General features: G+C 35.4%; 3 protein-coding genes across 4 annotated transcripts; all 3 read right to left on the bottom strand.

Moving 5' to 3' along the window:
• Positions 1-616: 616 nt before the first annotated feature.
• LOC102302989 (taste receptor type 1 member 1) lies at positions 617-4,890 on the bottom strand. The gene is given in 7 exon segments (XM_005941167.3): positions 617-843; positions 846-1,223; positions 2,082-2,202; positions 2,530-2,736; positions 2,992-3,720; positions 3,914-4,208; positions 4,485-4,890. Coding segments are annotated over 7 exon segments (2,031 nt in total). The 5' UTR covers positions 4,667-4,890; the 3' UTR covers positions 617-724.
• Positions 4,891-5,472: 582 nt separating this feature from the next.
• Positions 5,473-12,608, bottom strand: rer1 (retention in endoplasmic reticulum sorting receptor 1). 2 transcript variants are annotated; one of them, XM_005941171.3, is made up of 8 exons: positions 12,467-12,608; positions 11,019-11,100; positions 10,640-10,744; positions 10,110-10,206; positions 9,303-9,381; positions 7,963-8,098; positions 6,966-7,020; positions 5,473-5,588 (listed from the first exon to the last, which is right to left on the bottom strand). In XM_005941171.3, exons 2-8 carry the CDS (start codon positions 11,097-11,099, stop codon positions 5,578-5,580), a joined length of 564 nt encoding a protein of 187 aa, XP_005941233.1. In that variant the 5' UTR covers position 11,100; positions 12,467-12,608; the 3' UTR covers positions 5,473-5,577. The 2 variants fall into 2 exon arrangements, with proteins under 2 accessions (XP_005941233.1, XP_005941231.1); XM_005941169.3 differs by having other exon boundaries at positions 5,473-7,020; positions 12,467-12,606.
• Positions 12,609-12,829: 221 nt separating this feature from the next.
• LOC102302398 (tumor protein p73) lies at positions 12,830-16,033 on the bottom strand. The gene is made up of 2 exons (XM_005941165.3): positions 15,043-16,033; positions 12,830-14,678 (listed from the first exon to the last, which is right to left on the bottom strand). The coding sequence occupies exons 1-2, from the start codon at positions 15,046-15,048 to the stop codon at positions 14,280-14,282; spliced, it is 405 nt and encodes a 134-aa protein (XP_005941227.1). The 5' UTR covers positions 15,049-16,033; the 3' UTR covers positions 12,830-14,279.
• Positions 16,034-16,119: the final 86 nt, after the last annotated feature.

Below are 16,119 nucleotides of genomic sequence, written 5' to 3'. Positions count from 1 at the left end.
AGTTCCTATTCCTATTATATGTTCAGGTATTTCTTTACCACTTATCTATTAAAGATCGATTAACTTAATTCTTTTCATGTTTTTAATGATATTTAATATAAACAAAATAATATTTGTTACACAAAACTTTTAAATATATATTTTAAAGACCAACATTTAGATCATTGTGTATGTGATGTGAAGTTATTCTTTGAAACAATCACCACCCTATCCTCTTTTAAAGAGGACCTATTATTACCAGAATACAGAGACTGAAATCCTCTGTCTATATCAACGAATATTTACTCGAGACATCTCCTGGTTAATTGATTTGGTATAACTCTGAATGAGACCTTGGAAGTACTGCTGTGTGTTTTTGTGAGATTGAAAAATTACAATGTAACATTTGGGAAAGAAATACCACAGCAAAAAGCAGTAGAGACTGGAGAGCACTGCCAGGCTCTGCAGAGGCTGAATGTGCTTCCCATGATAAAGGATTCTCCCAGTGGCAAAGATGATCCAGGTGAGCATCAGCAGGAGGAGACAAAAGGTTATTGCTTTGGCTTCATTATAATTTTTTGGGAGGTCTTTTCCCATATAAGAGAAAACAAAGCAAAGAGCACACAATGATAAAGGTAAAACCAGAGAAGCAGATGCTGCTTTAAAATCAGTCTCACAGTAAAGTATAATTTTTTTTGAGTTCCAAGACATGTCAATGTTAGGTCTTGGGGGGATATATGTAAAGTTAATAAGAAGAAAGATTGCCTGTGTCACAAACACCACAGCAATGAACATCCACTGCCCGTGATATTTCATCCACCAGCTGTACAGCACTGGGAACTTGGTAGCTGTTTTGAAAATGCACACAATTAGAAATGCACGTACAACAAAGCATGCTAAGCAAATGGTGAAGAATAAAAAAAATGGTAAATATCTTAAGATACAAAAAGTATCTGTTGGTTTGCCAAAATAAAAAAATACACTAAGACTAGACAGACTGAGACAACCTAGAATCAGAAAGCACATTGGTCCTCCAGCAGATTTGACAACAGGTGTGTCGTAGTTAAGGGCAAAGAGAACAGACAAGGCCAGTGAGATGAACACCAAGATAAAGGCACCAACCATGATCCCTATAGCCCAAATGTCTGTAAATGGTGTATACTCCACCACCCGCAGACTGCATGATGTACTTCCTTCTTCAGACCATTCTGTGTCTTTACAGGTGATGCACTTGGAGGGATTGTCTGTTTCACAAGACAGATGGGCAGAAAAGAAGCATATGGTCATCTTTAAAGTAGACCCATGATACCTTTCTCCATTGTTTGAGAGTTCATACATGTATGTTTGTGTTTGTATTTAGACACACAATTATTAGTCGTTTAGTTAGTCATTAGTCGTCAGTAGTCAGTTATCAGTGGTCGCAAGCACAAGATTTTGTAAAGTTCAGACTGATCAACTTGTAAGCACAGCTTATGATTGAAAAACCAGATCTACTATTGTGCCCTTAAATAAGCAAATATTTAACGTATTGTTTAACAAATGTTTGTTTCTTCTGATGTTTGTCCCATCCATTGTCATGTTACAGTTCTCATGACCTCCGTGGTGGCAAGCGGTAGACAAGGTGTCCATTGGCACAAAATTTTATTTATGGAAATTATATGTGGTACAGCCAATCAGAAAGCAGGCTTAGAGGAAGAGATAACATCATATTGTTGATGAACTGAGCCGTACCAACATTCAAGCAAAGATTGTGAACCATGTAAAATTGCTTTAAAAATAACAAGAATTTAAAAATGAAAGCTTCAAAAGGTGTTTATGTCTGTTTTAAACTACAAACATTTGACCTGTGTTACACTATACTCTCTAAAGATTTTCCTTCATGTTAAACCTGCCCTGTACTTTACAGTTTGCACCTTAGTGTAAATCTATCACGACTAATAATTGGCTGCTTTTATATGAGCAGTGGCTGGAACAAAAATGGAAGACTATGGCTTAGTCTATATGAAAACAATAATAGTCTTTAAAAAGCATAACTTTAGCTTCCATTACAAGTGATAGCACTACTTTCACTCTTTTTCTACTGTCATTCAAAAACAGTTTACCTGTGCTGTTGATATAAGTCCCACGTGGACAAATTGTGCAACTGAAGCAACACTTGTGGATTCCAAGTTGTGTTTTCTTGTAGCCTATTTTACATTCTTCAGAACACACGGAAGTTGGTACCTACACAAGAATATTGGGTGTAAAAAGGTCAGAAAGAAGATACTGCACTTCCCTACCATTTACTGTAACGGTAAATTACGGGGAAAGTACCAGTCATTAAATATATTCACACAGGTTTTTTGAATTTCTAAAATTGTTTTGTAACATGTAAAAGTTATATCTAGACAGCCATGCAAATCACCTTATGAACACCTACAACTGGTAGCTGCTGTGTGCTTATATGTATCTAGGTAGAAGTCTAAAAAACTAAATTGCTAAAACTTAATTTTATTATTAATCTTTGTGTTGAAAAAACAAATAAAATAACTTCTTATTACTACTACGTACTTGTGCACTTGTATGCCACTGAATTTTGGTGTTGTTGATGAAGAAATGGAATGATGGATGACAAGTATAATAGCCCACTTCCTGCACATCGCCACTGGGGCCCCAAAAAACGACTGAGTGGGATCCAAACATGGGGTCACCATTCTCATCAAACTGAATGGTTTGGTTTAAAAGGGTAAAATTTGTCTTCCTCAACTCTGTAAGAACCTGATGTTGGAACACAACAGTAACACTGAGTTCACAATGACTGAGGTTTGGACAAACACAATTTGCTTAACCTAATAATTCTGTCGTTTTTATTATTATTTAACGACAGGTTTAACTAACTCTGAGATTCCAGTTAGCTTATCACATACTTCATATACACTATCACTGGTTTTACTACGGATAAGAACAATTATTCACTCTTAGATCATTTTCAAAAAGTAAAGTGAGAAATGATCAAATAATTAGAAAGCTTACCATATGGGGGTAGACTGTAATATTGTCTTTACATCCATCAGCTCCACATTGTAACATATTGTGTAAGGCATGAGCAATGGAATACACGGCAGAATAAACAGGAAAAGAGCACGATGGATCTGCATCAATGATTTCCTCAGCAGTCAGGCTACTGCAGTTGCAAACCTGATTACAAAACTTCTGTTGCTCTGCATTTTCACAGTGATTCTTGGCCTTGAAAGAATGAATGAACTCACTAAAACCAGGTATTGACATTTTAGGCTGAGCAACCCCAAGTACAGTGCCAATATTTTTGCTTCCTTGTATCTGGTCTATTATTTTTTTGTTTAGGGACCATGTATCAGTTGCTATCCACACCTTGTTTGTAACATTTTCTCTTTTTACTGACTCCATGAGTTCTTCAACAGTCCATTCAGGTGCAAAAACAATAATGATATTAATGTTTTTTGCATCAATCTGTCTAAACATTAGACTGTAATCTGTATCTTGATCAAGGCCTTTGCTATATGCAAGGCAGATGTCAGTCTCATTAATTGCTTTTAAAAACAAGTCCAGGCCATCTGTTCCATAATCATTATTAACATAAAGAAAAGCAACCCATTTCCAGTTGAATTGCTTGACAATACTAACAATGCCTTTTATGACCTCTTCATTGGGATGCACTGTTCTTAAGAAAGAGGGAAAGGTCTGTTTTCTTGAAAAGATTGAACTGGAAGCTCCATAACTGACCTGTTAAGAGCAACAGAGAAAATGTCACTGTGATCATTAACAATAACCAATCATTTATACTCCTGAAACTTGTATTATTTTAAACATGGAAAACATCATTTCTTGATTTAACTTTTGTAAAGACTATTTTTTAATAAAAATATATTGATCTGGTTTAAAAAATGTCAAAGTACATAAGGGCTCATAGGTTTACTATTGGAATGAGATTCATCATGAACAGAGGGGCTACAGCTCGTGCCTGAGGGCTTGTATAGGTCCCGACCACTGCTATCACTTTGGATAAATTGTGTGGTTCTTCCAGAGGGTGCATAAAGCCATTATCAGAGATTAGGTTTAAAGGTCCTGGGAAACTCACAAAATCTGTGCAGTGGTCAAAGATTTCATAGCCAAGTGACACATTTGGCAGTAGCTTGGTAGAATTGTTGATTTCTTCTACAGAGAATCTCATCATTTGAAACCTTCGATAACTGGACAGAATAAAAGGTGCACTGTGGGCAGATGAAGGACAGTAATACATTCCGTTTCAATGCTTGTAGTAAATATGTGCAATTTTGGACATCCCTAAATAATTATGATCATCTAAAATAGGATTTCTAGCTAAATGACCATGTCAGCAGTGCTGACTTTAAAAAATAAATATTAATAACACAGCAATTCATTTCACTGGTTTAAGATTTCTATTACCAGTTTAACCAGCGTCAAGTAAACTTTTTCTGTTTTTATTAGTTTTATCACAAGAAAGTACCCAACAGAGTTTAACTAACCTGGAGCAGTCAATGGCTTCTGGTCTTTGATGAAGAAGAGAGTCATTCAGCTGATGAATATTAAAAAGTCCACCTATCAAATAATCTCCTTCCACCCAAAACTCAGATGTTGAAACAGTGTATTGAGCCAAAGGATGTAGAAAACACCCCAGTACACAGTGATAGACAACAATGCTCTTCATTCTCAAAACAAGAAGTATTTACCAGTCTACGGTGAGCCTTAACACTCTGTCTGATGTTATGAGCCGCTGGTAATGCTGGAGCCTCTGAGGAATATCTATCATTGAAGGATTCACAAATCAGTATGCAAAGATCAGCAGCTAAATTGCAACTTTGTCTCATTAATCTGATAATGCTGGACACAACTCAAAAGATAACAATGAATTTCCTTATTTTATAGAGGTGACCAAATATATTCAGATTCCAGTCATATGTGCCATTAACTTAAAAAAGAAAAAAATTACAAAGAAAGAGCTGTACAAAAATACATTTTGATTACGACAAACAGAAATGCACTGGACCTCTCCAACTGTCTTTAGTTGCAAGGCTACCCTTTTCCATGAATACTTATAAAATATGAAGCCAAGATTCAAATGCACTGTTCAAAGGGACACAGCCTCTTTAATAGCATTTGGAGTGAAAAAATTACACTTAAGTTATTAAAATCAAGTTTCTGTTTGTAACTGTAGCACAAGAAAATAACATGCAATTCCATGAAAAACATTTAATTTATCAGATCTGGAACCCAATTTAGCAGTTTTACTTCCATAAACTTCAACTGAAATAGTTTTTCACACTCAAACAGTATGGTGGTGGATGAAAAAAAAAAAAATCTTAAAAAAAAAAAAAATTATATTTTAAAATATATATATTTATATACACACAAACCCAGACAACCCTTTGAAACACAAAGTTTTTACAGGAAATTTTTTGATCCCTTACTACAGTGCTGATCAAAGTTTAATAATCACAGATTTGCAGCATTTTGAAAAAAAAAAAAAAGGAAAAAAAAATCAACTGGTTCATAGAAAAGTATGTGATCGCCACCCACTTCATCCATTTCTTTTAATAAAAGCTCTCAATCTCTGTTTTCTTATGTTTCCTCTGAAAAAGAAAGAGAACAACAGTTTGCTTGGAATGACTACATTTACCACAACTCTTAAAAGATTTTACACAGAATGTGAAAGACAACAACAGCCAGTCTACAAATTCCAAATGAGCCTCAGTCTTTGAAACAAAGATTGCTAAATATTTCAAAGAGATGGGGTCATTGAAATAAACTTGCTTGATTGACTGCTCTCAAATAAGCCACATTATGAATTTATCTGGAATACTGGTTATGAACTTTAGGACACATTATGTTTTGAATAAATACCCACTTAACGGTCTAAAAATCTGAGGTAAAGCAAATTCATTGACTTGCCATTTCATGTTAATTGCTCAGTCACCCAATTTATCTCCCTGGGGTAATTACACCCAAAATGATTTCCATCCCAGTTTCCCAGTAGTTAAATTCTACGAAGGCGGAAAAGTAGAAATAAGTGATTTAAGAATGACTGCAGACTACAGGCAACTAAGTTATCTGGGATTAGTGACACTCTCCTTGAATTACACAATTATACAGGGTAGCTAACAAATCAAATGTACAATTAAAGTTTTTAAACATTGTGCTGGCTGGATGTAATTCATTTTATAGATTAACAGGAAGTTTTGTTTTGTTTTGTTTTTTTTTTTGGGGGGGGGGGGCCTTCATGAATGCATATTCACGTAAAAAGCAGCCAATTTTTCCAGGTATCTTTATTTAGAACAAAGGACAAGTGCCAGAGATATTTGAGTCAGAGCAGCAGGATATTCTCATCACAAAGATGAAAATTTTTAATTTGAAGACTCTTGCATTTCCATCTGATATCACGTTAACAACTTCATCATATTTTCGTAAATGAGAAATTACATGAATTAAAAATTAGTGAATTTTAGAGAGGGGGTGTACTGGAATAAACCAGTGGAAACAAAGCATAACAAAACAACAACAACAAAAAAAAAAATCACTCATTTTACTGCAAATTTCTTTCAGTTTTGATGACTTTACTGTTACTCTTTAGGGTTAGAAAGGCAAAAGGTAGCACTTAGTCCTAACTATTACTGAGTAACTGCAGATCAATCCTTGAAAAACAAAACAAAAAAATGCCCCCAAAAAGCAAACAAACAGAAAAAAACCCTCAATAGACAAAGGGAGTAGTTTAGATTTTTGGACTAATTTGATCCATGCTGCTCATATCCTCGTCCAACACTGAGAACACTGTGGATCAAAACTTGTATTTTTCATGTTTTCATGTTTATGTTCAACTGACAAAAAGAAAATACATCTCTAACCCTCATCATTCCCCAATGGCTGTGGCCAATAAATTTTAAATGCAACAAAGAGGAAGGGAGAGTGGGAGTTTTTTTAACTAGCAAAAGCTTTCCCTGTGTCTTCCTTGCCTTTGTATGTCCTCTTCCCATGTGTGAAGGGTAGGTATCTGTACTTGACCATATGCTAGAAAAGACAAGGAAGTAAAAAGGAGAGTTAGCAACACTTACTTTAAGGCTTGTGCATACACTTTTAGTGACTTAGCATATTTTACAACGCATTCAGAACCACAATATAAACTGCACTGCAGATAACAACAATGACACCCTTTTCATACAATAAAGGTCCTTCAATAAAATATAAGGTTAAACCTGTGGCTCTGTCTAACCCAAAAGCAATTTGTGGACTGCAATGTTTTTATTGCACTGTAGGCACTTTCAGACCAAACTGTCATAGGGACACTGGGCAACTCACTCTTGAACAACATATCTTCAGGAACAGTAAGATTCTAACAGTAAGACTCTAACAGTAAGATTTAGTTATGCAACAGCAGGGAAGCAGTTGGTGTAGGACTATTGTTCAATATTGTTAACTGAGTTCAAAGAACTGTAATAGTCCTGTCCTTGCTTGCTGTATGTATATAAAAAAAAATGCAAGTAACCTTGGGGTGTGTGAAATGATTGTTTACAATGGCCACTCCTCTGAGATTAAAAAAACAAACAAAATCCAGCTATGTAGGCTCTAACACAATGACTTAATTGATTTATGACATAGTATGATATCATATCTTGATATAGTATCTTTATTACTAGGTGATTTTTTTTAAATTAAATACAATTATACTCTAAGATAAATGCTAAACAGACAAAAATGAGTTGTGCTTTAGGCATCATTACCTTCTAATTAATGAGTTCCAGTGACTTTGGCTTCTCAGTTAGACATACTTATTGTCACAATATGTTTCAAAATACATCATGATGTCACTGGTCGGAATACTTAACTCAAGGTTTCAAATAGGGACTATGGATGATGAAAACATTCCTCCAGACCCAAAGCACCCTATTACTGTTAATCTAATGCAGCTATGATCAATATGTACTAAGCAAAGAGATGTCTGTTTGTACTTACCTTAATCTGCCTCTTCATGGTGATGCAAAAGAGCATGATGAAGTACATTACAAGTATAGGCCAGAATACTGGCACATTGAAGGCATCAAAAAATGTGCAAATCATGGCGATGACGATGCCTTTTGTCGCTGAATGCCTGAAAAGAAAAGTAAACACACAGTCAGAGTCAAAGTGTTATCTTAAACAACAAGAACAAGGAGTCCATGTACAGCCGTGTACAGAAGAACAAGATTATGTAAGTTATAAAGAGAAAGAGAATGTCTACATATAGAGTAGACAGAGCGCTAAAACTTTTATGTGGTTAGGCTTTTGCATTTTAAAAAGTTTCATTTGAAACTAGACCGCAGGCTTGAGATTCTTTTAAGAGTAAAACAGAGTGAGACCTTTCTAATAAATAGGTCCAACACAGACTGAATACTCTCTTGAGAACTGACCAGCTACATGTACTTTAATTGTATTCCACAGTATCTAAGATAATTTGTACTGATGTATTTGTTTGTTTTCTGCCTAAATCTTTTACACAGTACTAAATCACTAGGTACGGTTGGAGATTAACAAAGAGAAGGTAGTGGAAAATGCAACAAAGTGTAGTCTGACACAAATTTGAGTAGAAATCAGAAAGATGTTCTTAGCAAGACGTAATAAAATATAAGACTTAAAATCTCTAGTTTAGTCAGCAACCCTCCAAACAACAAATGAACAAATAATTTAATCCTGTAATTGTTATATCCCAATATCCACTTAACATGGGTAAGCATGTTACATTGAAAGTCAAATTGTTTTTAATCAAGCAGATAAACATGCAAAGGGAACAAAGATGATATTTTCACGCAACAGGTACATATCTGATATATAAAAAAAAAAGATATCAAGCAAATGTGTGCTTTCCCCTCTTTCTTCTTTAGTATATAAGAGAACACAGTATTTGTAAATGCAAATAAGATTCAAGGCCTAACACATAATTTGAAATTGGTACAGCACAGAATGGCAGAAATCGATGCTAAGTTAAGCTACCAGCAGGTGGTGAGTAAAATTTATTGCTGCTGTGAAAATAAATTAAGTTGTGGTTTTAAAAATCTGAAGAAAATGTTTGTATTTAAACTATTTTTGGAAGTCAGGGTTACAGACACAACCTTTATGTCAATGAAGTAGAAATTAATTTGAGACAATGAGGTCAAATCAAAATATACAAAAATGAATTAAACTCTGTGTGTTTATTTTCACCCTAAAATGCTACACCCATTTCTAAATGAGCTTTGCTTAATATAATCTTTCAGCACACAGGTTGTTCTAAAGAAAATGATTTGCAATTTCCCTGGGTGACCATGTTGAACTCTCACCAGAATTTGAACTCAGGCAACCTCCTGATGAAAGGGCGGAACTCCTCGTTCTGCTTGGTGGGAAGGGATGGGCCCTCATCTGTAGATAATATAGGTTACTAGTTGAGTTATCCCATAACAGCAACAAGAACATCAACAACAACAACGTACACTTTAGAAATAGGACAATTTCAGTTACATACAGTAAAAATGGCTAATTCATATATTTTTTGGGAACAGTCACTACTGTACACATTCCATTCAAGGAGGTCACTTGCTCATAAACAGAGTGCTACTATAAAACCACATTTGGGTGCTCCACGCCAACTGTGCATGGTATAAAATATAAATAGTAGGAGAGCAAGAATAAATAACAGACGACAGGAATATATACAAAACAGAAGGAAGGCACACAATAGAAAGGCACGGATGAGAGAACATTTTGCAAAGTGCCTAAGAGTAGTAGTAATAGATGGCACAGAGGAAGAAACTACTTGTGAGACTTTGTTATCTACTGAGATGTGGTGCCCTTTCTGTATCTATATGGACTCAAGCATTTCAGTTTTGAGATACGTACATGTAAATATGCAAGTGTACAGTAATAGTCTATTGTTCCAGTAACTATTTTAAAATCTTTCATAATAAATTGAAAGTTATATTAGAAAATTCTCAGAAAAAAAACAAAACAGATTGGGCAATTGCTGGCTTAGACTTTTGATTAGGTGCAAGTACTAAGGTCTAAATGAACAGTTATGTAATACTCCATGAGGTAGCCTACTTCCATGTTCACATCACAAACACTACTTTAATGAGACAGAGTTGACTAACCTTCTTCAAGCAGTGAGGGATCCACTTTTGGCGACAGAAAAGCAATGAACAGGTTGAGATGGTAGATTCCCAAAGCATATGTTACTATATACCAACCCTGAAAAGGAGCATCAGAAAATAACCTTATTAAAGGACATCTTTGCTAGAGTCAGTCAAGACACATCAGTCAAGACATATAAGAACTTTATGATATAAACACCTAACGAATAGAGCAATATCCCAGTCAAAACAAGACAATAAAAGCAGAGAGATTTACTATAAAATGCATTATTTTACTTTTAATGAATACCGGTAATAGCAAAATGAAATAACCTTGATCTGAAAGTAAGATACAATTGGTTAAAAACTACTAGAGGTGAATGAGGATTTCAAACCCTCTTTATAAAGAGTTGGCATTTTAAACTTGATAAAGATAGTATTTATTATAGGCCAAGCAAAAAATTTAAGTATTTAGAATTCCTCATTAACATTTTTAACTTGGCTGACTAATTGCAAATAAATCTGAAAAACACACAGAAATACACAATTACCTGTAGTAGATACACTCTGATCATGTAGACAAGAGTAAGTAGTAGAGTTCCTGCCCATCGCATTGCATAGAATGGTGTTGACTTGTCTAGCCATGACTGATAGACCTGTGACAAAAAGAAACCAGAAAAAACATTGCAGAGGTGCTGAAAAACATGAAGTTCATATTTATCTGTTGTGAACATCAGTTCTGACGTACTTATATTTGCAAGTCAGTTTTAAAAATTTCTCTACTGAGATTTGGCTCAATGAATGCTAATGTTTAAAATGGTAAGTCTTTGTTTAATGACTTGGTTCAAAAAGACAGAATTTTCACAATCGGTGTATCCCTAAATTTAAACCTATTTAAAAGAATATGATATGCTTGATCTCACACATTACCTGTCCAACTCGTGTGAAAAAGGCAGCCACAACAGAAGTTTTCCCATGGATTGACTCCCCAGCACTATCCCCTTCTGACATTCTTATTGGGACAACAAAAAGATTTTGATTAGTGGCATATGAACTTAATCTACTTTAATAAGAGTACTGCACAATACTCTTATTCAGCACGACAATGTCTACCAACGGCCCCAGTTGAAGATACAAAATGGAGGTGATAAATTGACAAATGACAAACTCTTCTGTGCCCATTTTGTCTTAAAGGATTTGGAAATAAATACCCAGTAAAACGAAAATTTGTGAACGATTTTACCAAGAACTGCACATTTTGGAACACACGTTTCGTTTCAGTTTGTGTAATATATACTCTGTAAACTGTGATACAAGTAAATACAATAGACATAGGCTGTCCGGAAAGACCTGTATCTGCGAGGTACATATGTCCAGAAGAGGGGTTAATCAGAGTGATCAGATAACTATCAAGGCGCAAATAGTCAAGGTGACAAAATCTTTGTAATTTTCTTTAAATAAACAATTTAAATATTTATCTCTGTAAATTAAATCTAGCCCTAGGTCCTTTAATAGAATTTTAATTGATTAGCTGATCATAAATATTCTCGGTGCGCTTGTCGGTTGCTCACCAAAACAACATTTATATCCACTGTAGCCTAGGTTGATTGCTTAGATAACTACGCATTACGCGTTAGGACATTTAATGATTTGCTATTTTTATTTTAATGGGGAAAAGAACAGGACCGTGACGAGCTGTGGTTGTGCCTGGTTAGCATTAGCTGCATAACTAGCTCACAGCTTAAGGAAGGCAGGATAACATCTAGGAAGCAATATCTACCAAAATAGCCACATTTGCAAATTGGAAAATAACTACGATGTGCACTACAACTTGAATAAGTTGTACTAGAGGTATTATTTTATCTTATATTATTTTAAATTCTTCGCGTTAGCTTAGAAATTAGCCCCGAAAGCGGTCCTAGCCGTCGAAACGTACACTACCTTTGGCCCCAGTTAACGTTTGTATGGGTGATGTAGTTTTGTTCAGCTTCATTTGACCCCCTTCAGCCGTTAGAATGAAAGTATTAGACTACATTTCCCACAACTCCAATTGGGCACATGTAAAAGTATGTAAAAAAAATAATTTGTAGTTTATTATTGACTACTCCTAGGTTGCAAGAATTGGTTTGTGTTCACATTTAAACTACAACACCCAGCAAGGACTTCACAAAATTGACAACTCACTTCCGGTGCTACGCTGCCAACAGTTTCACAGCTAGCTAGCACAGTTAAAATATAACCATTCTATACTAAACACCTCCATATTCAGTGAATGATGCGATCACAATCAATGTTGATTCTTCGATTCAATACCTCTTTGTGTCTCTCAGCTGTACTAGCAGTTACAGCGAAAATTGTCAGTGGCAGTTCTTTCTTACCTGATACGGCCGCTGTGACACTACCCGGCTCTACCTAGCTAGCTAAACTAGCCACTTCTCGTGTAAACTGCTGTGTACACGTCAGTACTTCCGCGACGATACCACAGGCTGAGTAGCAGAAATCCGACCACCTCGATTCGCCATGACTCTTCAGACCTCAACGATCACAAACGAACCGATTTCTCGGTTCAAATAATAAAAAGTCAGCGCAGCATCAGAATGTTTCCTCTGGTTGGCCTGTTTCCTTAAACATTCAGTACTATTTCCGACCACTGGGTTGAAAACCTTGTCACTTTGAAAAAAGAGACCGTAGAGGCAGACGTTTTAACCAATTTAATTCGTGATTTTAACAACAGCAGAAACGAATGAACGCTCATGAATAAAAACACACCAGTAAACAATTTTTTTCTTTTGAAAAAAAAAAAAAAAACAGAACAAGAAACGGAGAAATTCTTTTATTTACACTGTGGTGTTAATACTGAAACACCTAAATGATTTAATCGCATTAAAGTGCTCTCTCTCTGACCATTTGTAATAATGAGATGAAAAACGACGAAAAATTGTCTTTCCAAGAATGGGCCTTAGAAAGGGAGACAAAAACCTTCGCCCTGGTACAAGTAAAGGTCAAGCAAATGTAACACAATAAGAGAACCATTCAGCTTCATGATGGCAATCCAGAAATTAAAGTGGAATGTTATTAAATACCTACAAACAAGTGCCATGAAGATTAGCTACAGAGTCAGCTATAATGAAGTTATGAGTACCTTGCCCTGCAAGGTTTTCAAAATACAAATACAAGGACAAAAATGCTGCTCATTATCTAGTTTTCTTGATGTACAGGGATAGCATAATATCCATTCACAAATCTAATCAAATCCCTGGTATTAAGATATAATACTGAGTATGCTTTTTTTGTTTGTTTGATTGTCTCCTATCTGTGTTGCAGTGTGTTACTATAAAATAATGAGCGGCATATTTTCTAGAACGTATTAGGCAATACCTAAATTTTAACAATAAGTGTCAGCGTACAACTACTAACACCAAAGCACTTTTTTTTTCTTTTTTACACATAAACGATACCACCACACCGAACCACATTACGGTCATCACGTTATCATACCCACTGAAAATACACAATTGTGTTCCCATAGTTATGGATTCGAGTTACCCAGTTCTAGTCATTTGGTTCAAACAGCAGATACATCATGTTGACTCTATTATTTCCAACAACATCTACTCCAAAACATTTACATGATAAAGTATATACATTTGTACAAGTGAAGGACAACTTAAAGAAAAAAAAAATAAGTCAGATGAGAACCTTTTTTTGGCATCTAAACACAAAATGCAGTGGCAATTTTCCTCTTTTGACATTTATGTTACTGTGAACAATGTCACATATGCTGTAAAAGAAAAATGTGTTATTACTTATTGCACAGTGCAACCAAAAAAAAAATTGCTTTTGCACTTATCAGCGTTCCAAAAAGCAAAGTCCAGATCATGTGTGTTCAGCATTGCTTTGACAATTATATTGTTACAATGCATTTTGCTTTGAAGACTGAAGACGTAAACTTTGTTATGTTATCTTCAAATATTAGATGGAACAACAGTTCAAGCACAAACTTCTGGCTGCACATGAAAGTGCATGAGCACACTGAAAATATCTCAGAATCAAAATTGATCAAAGTTGATCATCAAAATATGACAAGAGCAGCTAAACACATATTTAACAACCCTAGTCACGTAGTTACACTGCAGTAAGCTGATGCTGACAATAACTTCTGGGAAAGAAGATCCAAGATTTTATTGCGTCTCAGTGAATGTCACTTTCCATGAATTCCTCCTTGATGGAGTGCTTGCTCCGTGACACCTTGCAGTCAGGCATGTCAAAACCAAAGTCAGCCCACTCATCAGCAGCCGTCATGCCTGATGTCCCAACAACGCTGGACCTGTTGGGGATAGTGATGGTGTGGCGGACGCGAAAGTGCACAGCTTCCATGACCCGCTGGCGTTGCAGTTCCCCACCTGCAGCCCCAATGGCCGCCATTGCGGAGGCAGTCATGTTGCTGCTGGAGCGAAGTAGCTGCTGCCCATGATAGTCATGATGATGAGAAGAAGCAGGCAGCTGCAGGGGAGCGCCTTGTTTCATGTCCTGCAGACCTCGCCAGATGATGAGGCGGGACTGTTCTGGTATCTTTAGCGCACCCAAATCCTAGTGAGGGCACACAGACATTGGAGGAGTTCAAGAGTGTAGCAAAAAAGCAAACACAAAGCAATAAGAGTGTGTCTTTACGTGTTTGCTTGAAAATGCAAAAGGAAGTCAGGAAGTATTAAGCCTGCTTAATAAGGTAATTCTTTGCATCATCACTAGTGGTCAGTAATTATCTGGGATTTGTTTGTACCTTGTTGCTTTACTTTTCTGTTTTGTGTCTCTTATTGCAGTTTTTTTTTGTTGTTGCCATTTTTACCTTTTCTTCTCTTTCTTTTATTTGTTTTAATAATTACATGTAACATTTCTTATTATGTCTATTATTTCTACTGCTTGTAGATTGTATGTGCAGGAACAAACTGGTTACCTCCATGGAGAGAGTTTGGAGATGGTAGATAGACTGGAGGCCTTGGGAAGTGAAGTACTCAATGAAGTTCTGACAGCCCAGACTGGTGAGAAAGCTGTATGGGGAGAAAAGAAGGCCTGCTTAGACCAGAGATACAACCTAAAACTGGGACTTAAACAAAAACATTACTCCTGAGAAAAGCTGAAAGAGAAAAACAAGTATTTTCTGGATTTACTGTAGTAATATCTATAGGGGGACAAGTCCCTATAGTTTATTCTAAGTAAAATAAGAGGGGGATTTAGGGCACAGATCTAAACTAAAGGATACAGAAACTATACATCTGAAGAACTGTAGTGAAATTAAAACCATAAACATACATTTATACAATATTAATGATTCATAAGGCCATTATTGCTTTGATGAAGAAGCTTTATTATAAATACATGAATGTTAACGTTTTGGTAACATACAAAGTAACTGGAAAAAGAAGCTAGCTGTACAATTTAACGGTTTAATTAACATAATAGTCTGCAAAAACAAAAAGACAAATCCTGCTGTATCAAAAATGCTAAAATTGCAAGAGCAAGTCATATGACTGCAAAATGGACAAAATAGCTTACAAAAGTAAAATTAATTAAAAAGAAAAAAGAAAAAATATAGTTTAAAATTAAATAGAAATTAAACATTTCTTTTGAAGAAAAAAATCTGCTGCATTGCATTGCATTGCAAAGAATGGCTGTTTACATAGTGTCAGTGTGAAGGAATTTAGAACTAGGTAAGACACACAGTTTCTGCTTTTCAAGTGCAGGTAACAAATCCATAGCAGAGGTTTTACAAGTCTTGAGAGGTTATGCTGTATTATTTAATGAGAGCTGATAAACATGTGATTTAAACACTTATATGCATCTAGCAGAAACCTGAAATAATAAATCCAGCCAGCTGAAAGCATTGGTGTTTTTCTTTTTTTTTCTTTTTCTTTTTCTTTTTTTTTTCTTTTTCTTTCTTTTTTTTTTTTTTTTTTTGCTGTGTTCTGGTTTTCATTTTTTTCTGCACGGAACAGGAAGATTTTAATATTAAAGGGGCCAAAACTGAAAAAAA

Source organism: Haplochromis burtoni, unplaced genomic scaffold, assembly GCF_018398535.1.
Source record: "Haplochromis burtoni strain Fernald_Lab_line unplaced genomic scaffold, NCSU_Asbu1 Contig_60, whole genome shotgun sequence".
NCBI lineage: Eukaryota > Metazoa > Chordata > Actinopteri > Cichliformes > Cichlidae > Haplochromis > Haplochromis burtoni.
The sequence above is the reverse complement of the archived record's forward strand: the minus strand, read 5'-3'. Positions and strand labels throughout refer to the sequence as shown.

Bases quoted from the DNA above. Each gene is read 5' to 3' on its own strand.
- rer1 (XM_005941169.3), bottom strand. From the start codon at position 11,099: ATGTCAGAAGGGGATAGTGCTGGGGAGTCAATCCATGGGAAAACTTCT. The intron at 10,745-11,018 runs GTAATGTGTGAG...TTTTTGTCACAG, and splicing joins TTTTCACACGAGTTGGACAG to GTCTATCAGTCATGGCTAGA. The intron at 8,099-9,302 runs GTGAGAGTTCAA...TTTTCTTTTCAG, and splicing joins TTGCCTGAGTTCAAATTCTG to GCATTCAGCGACAAAAGGCA.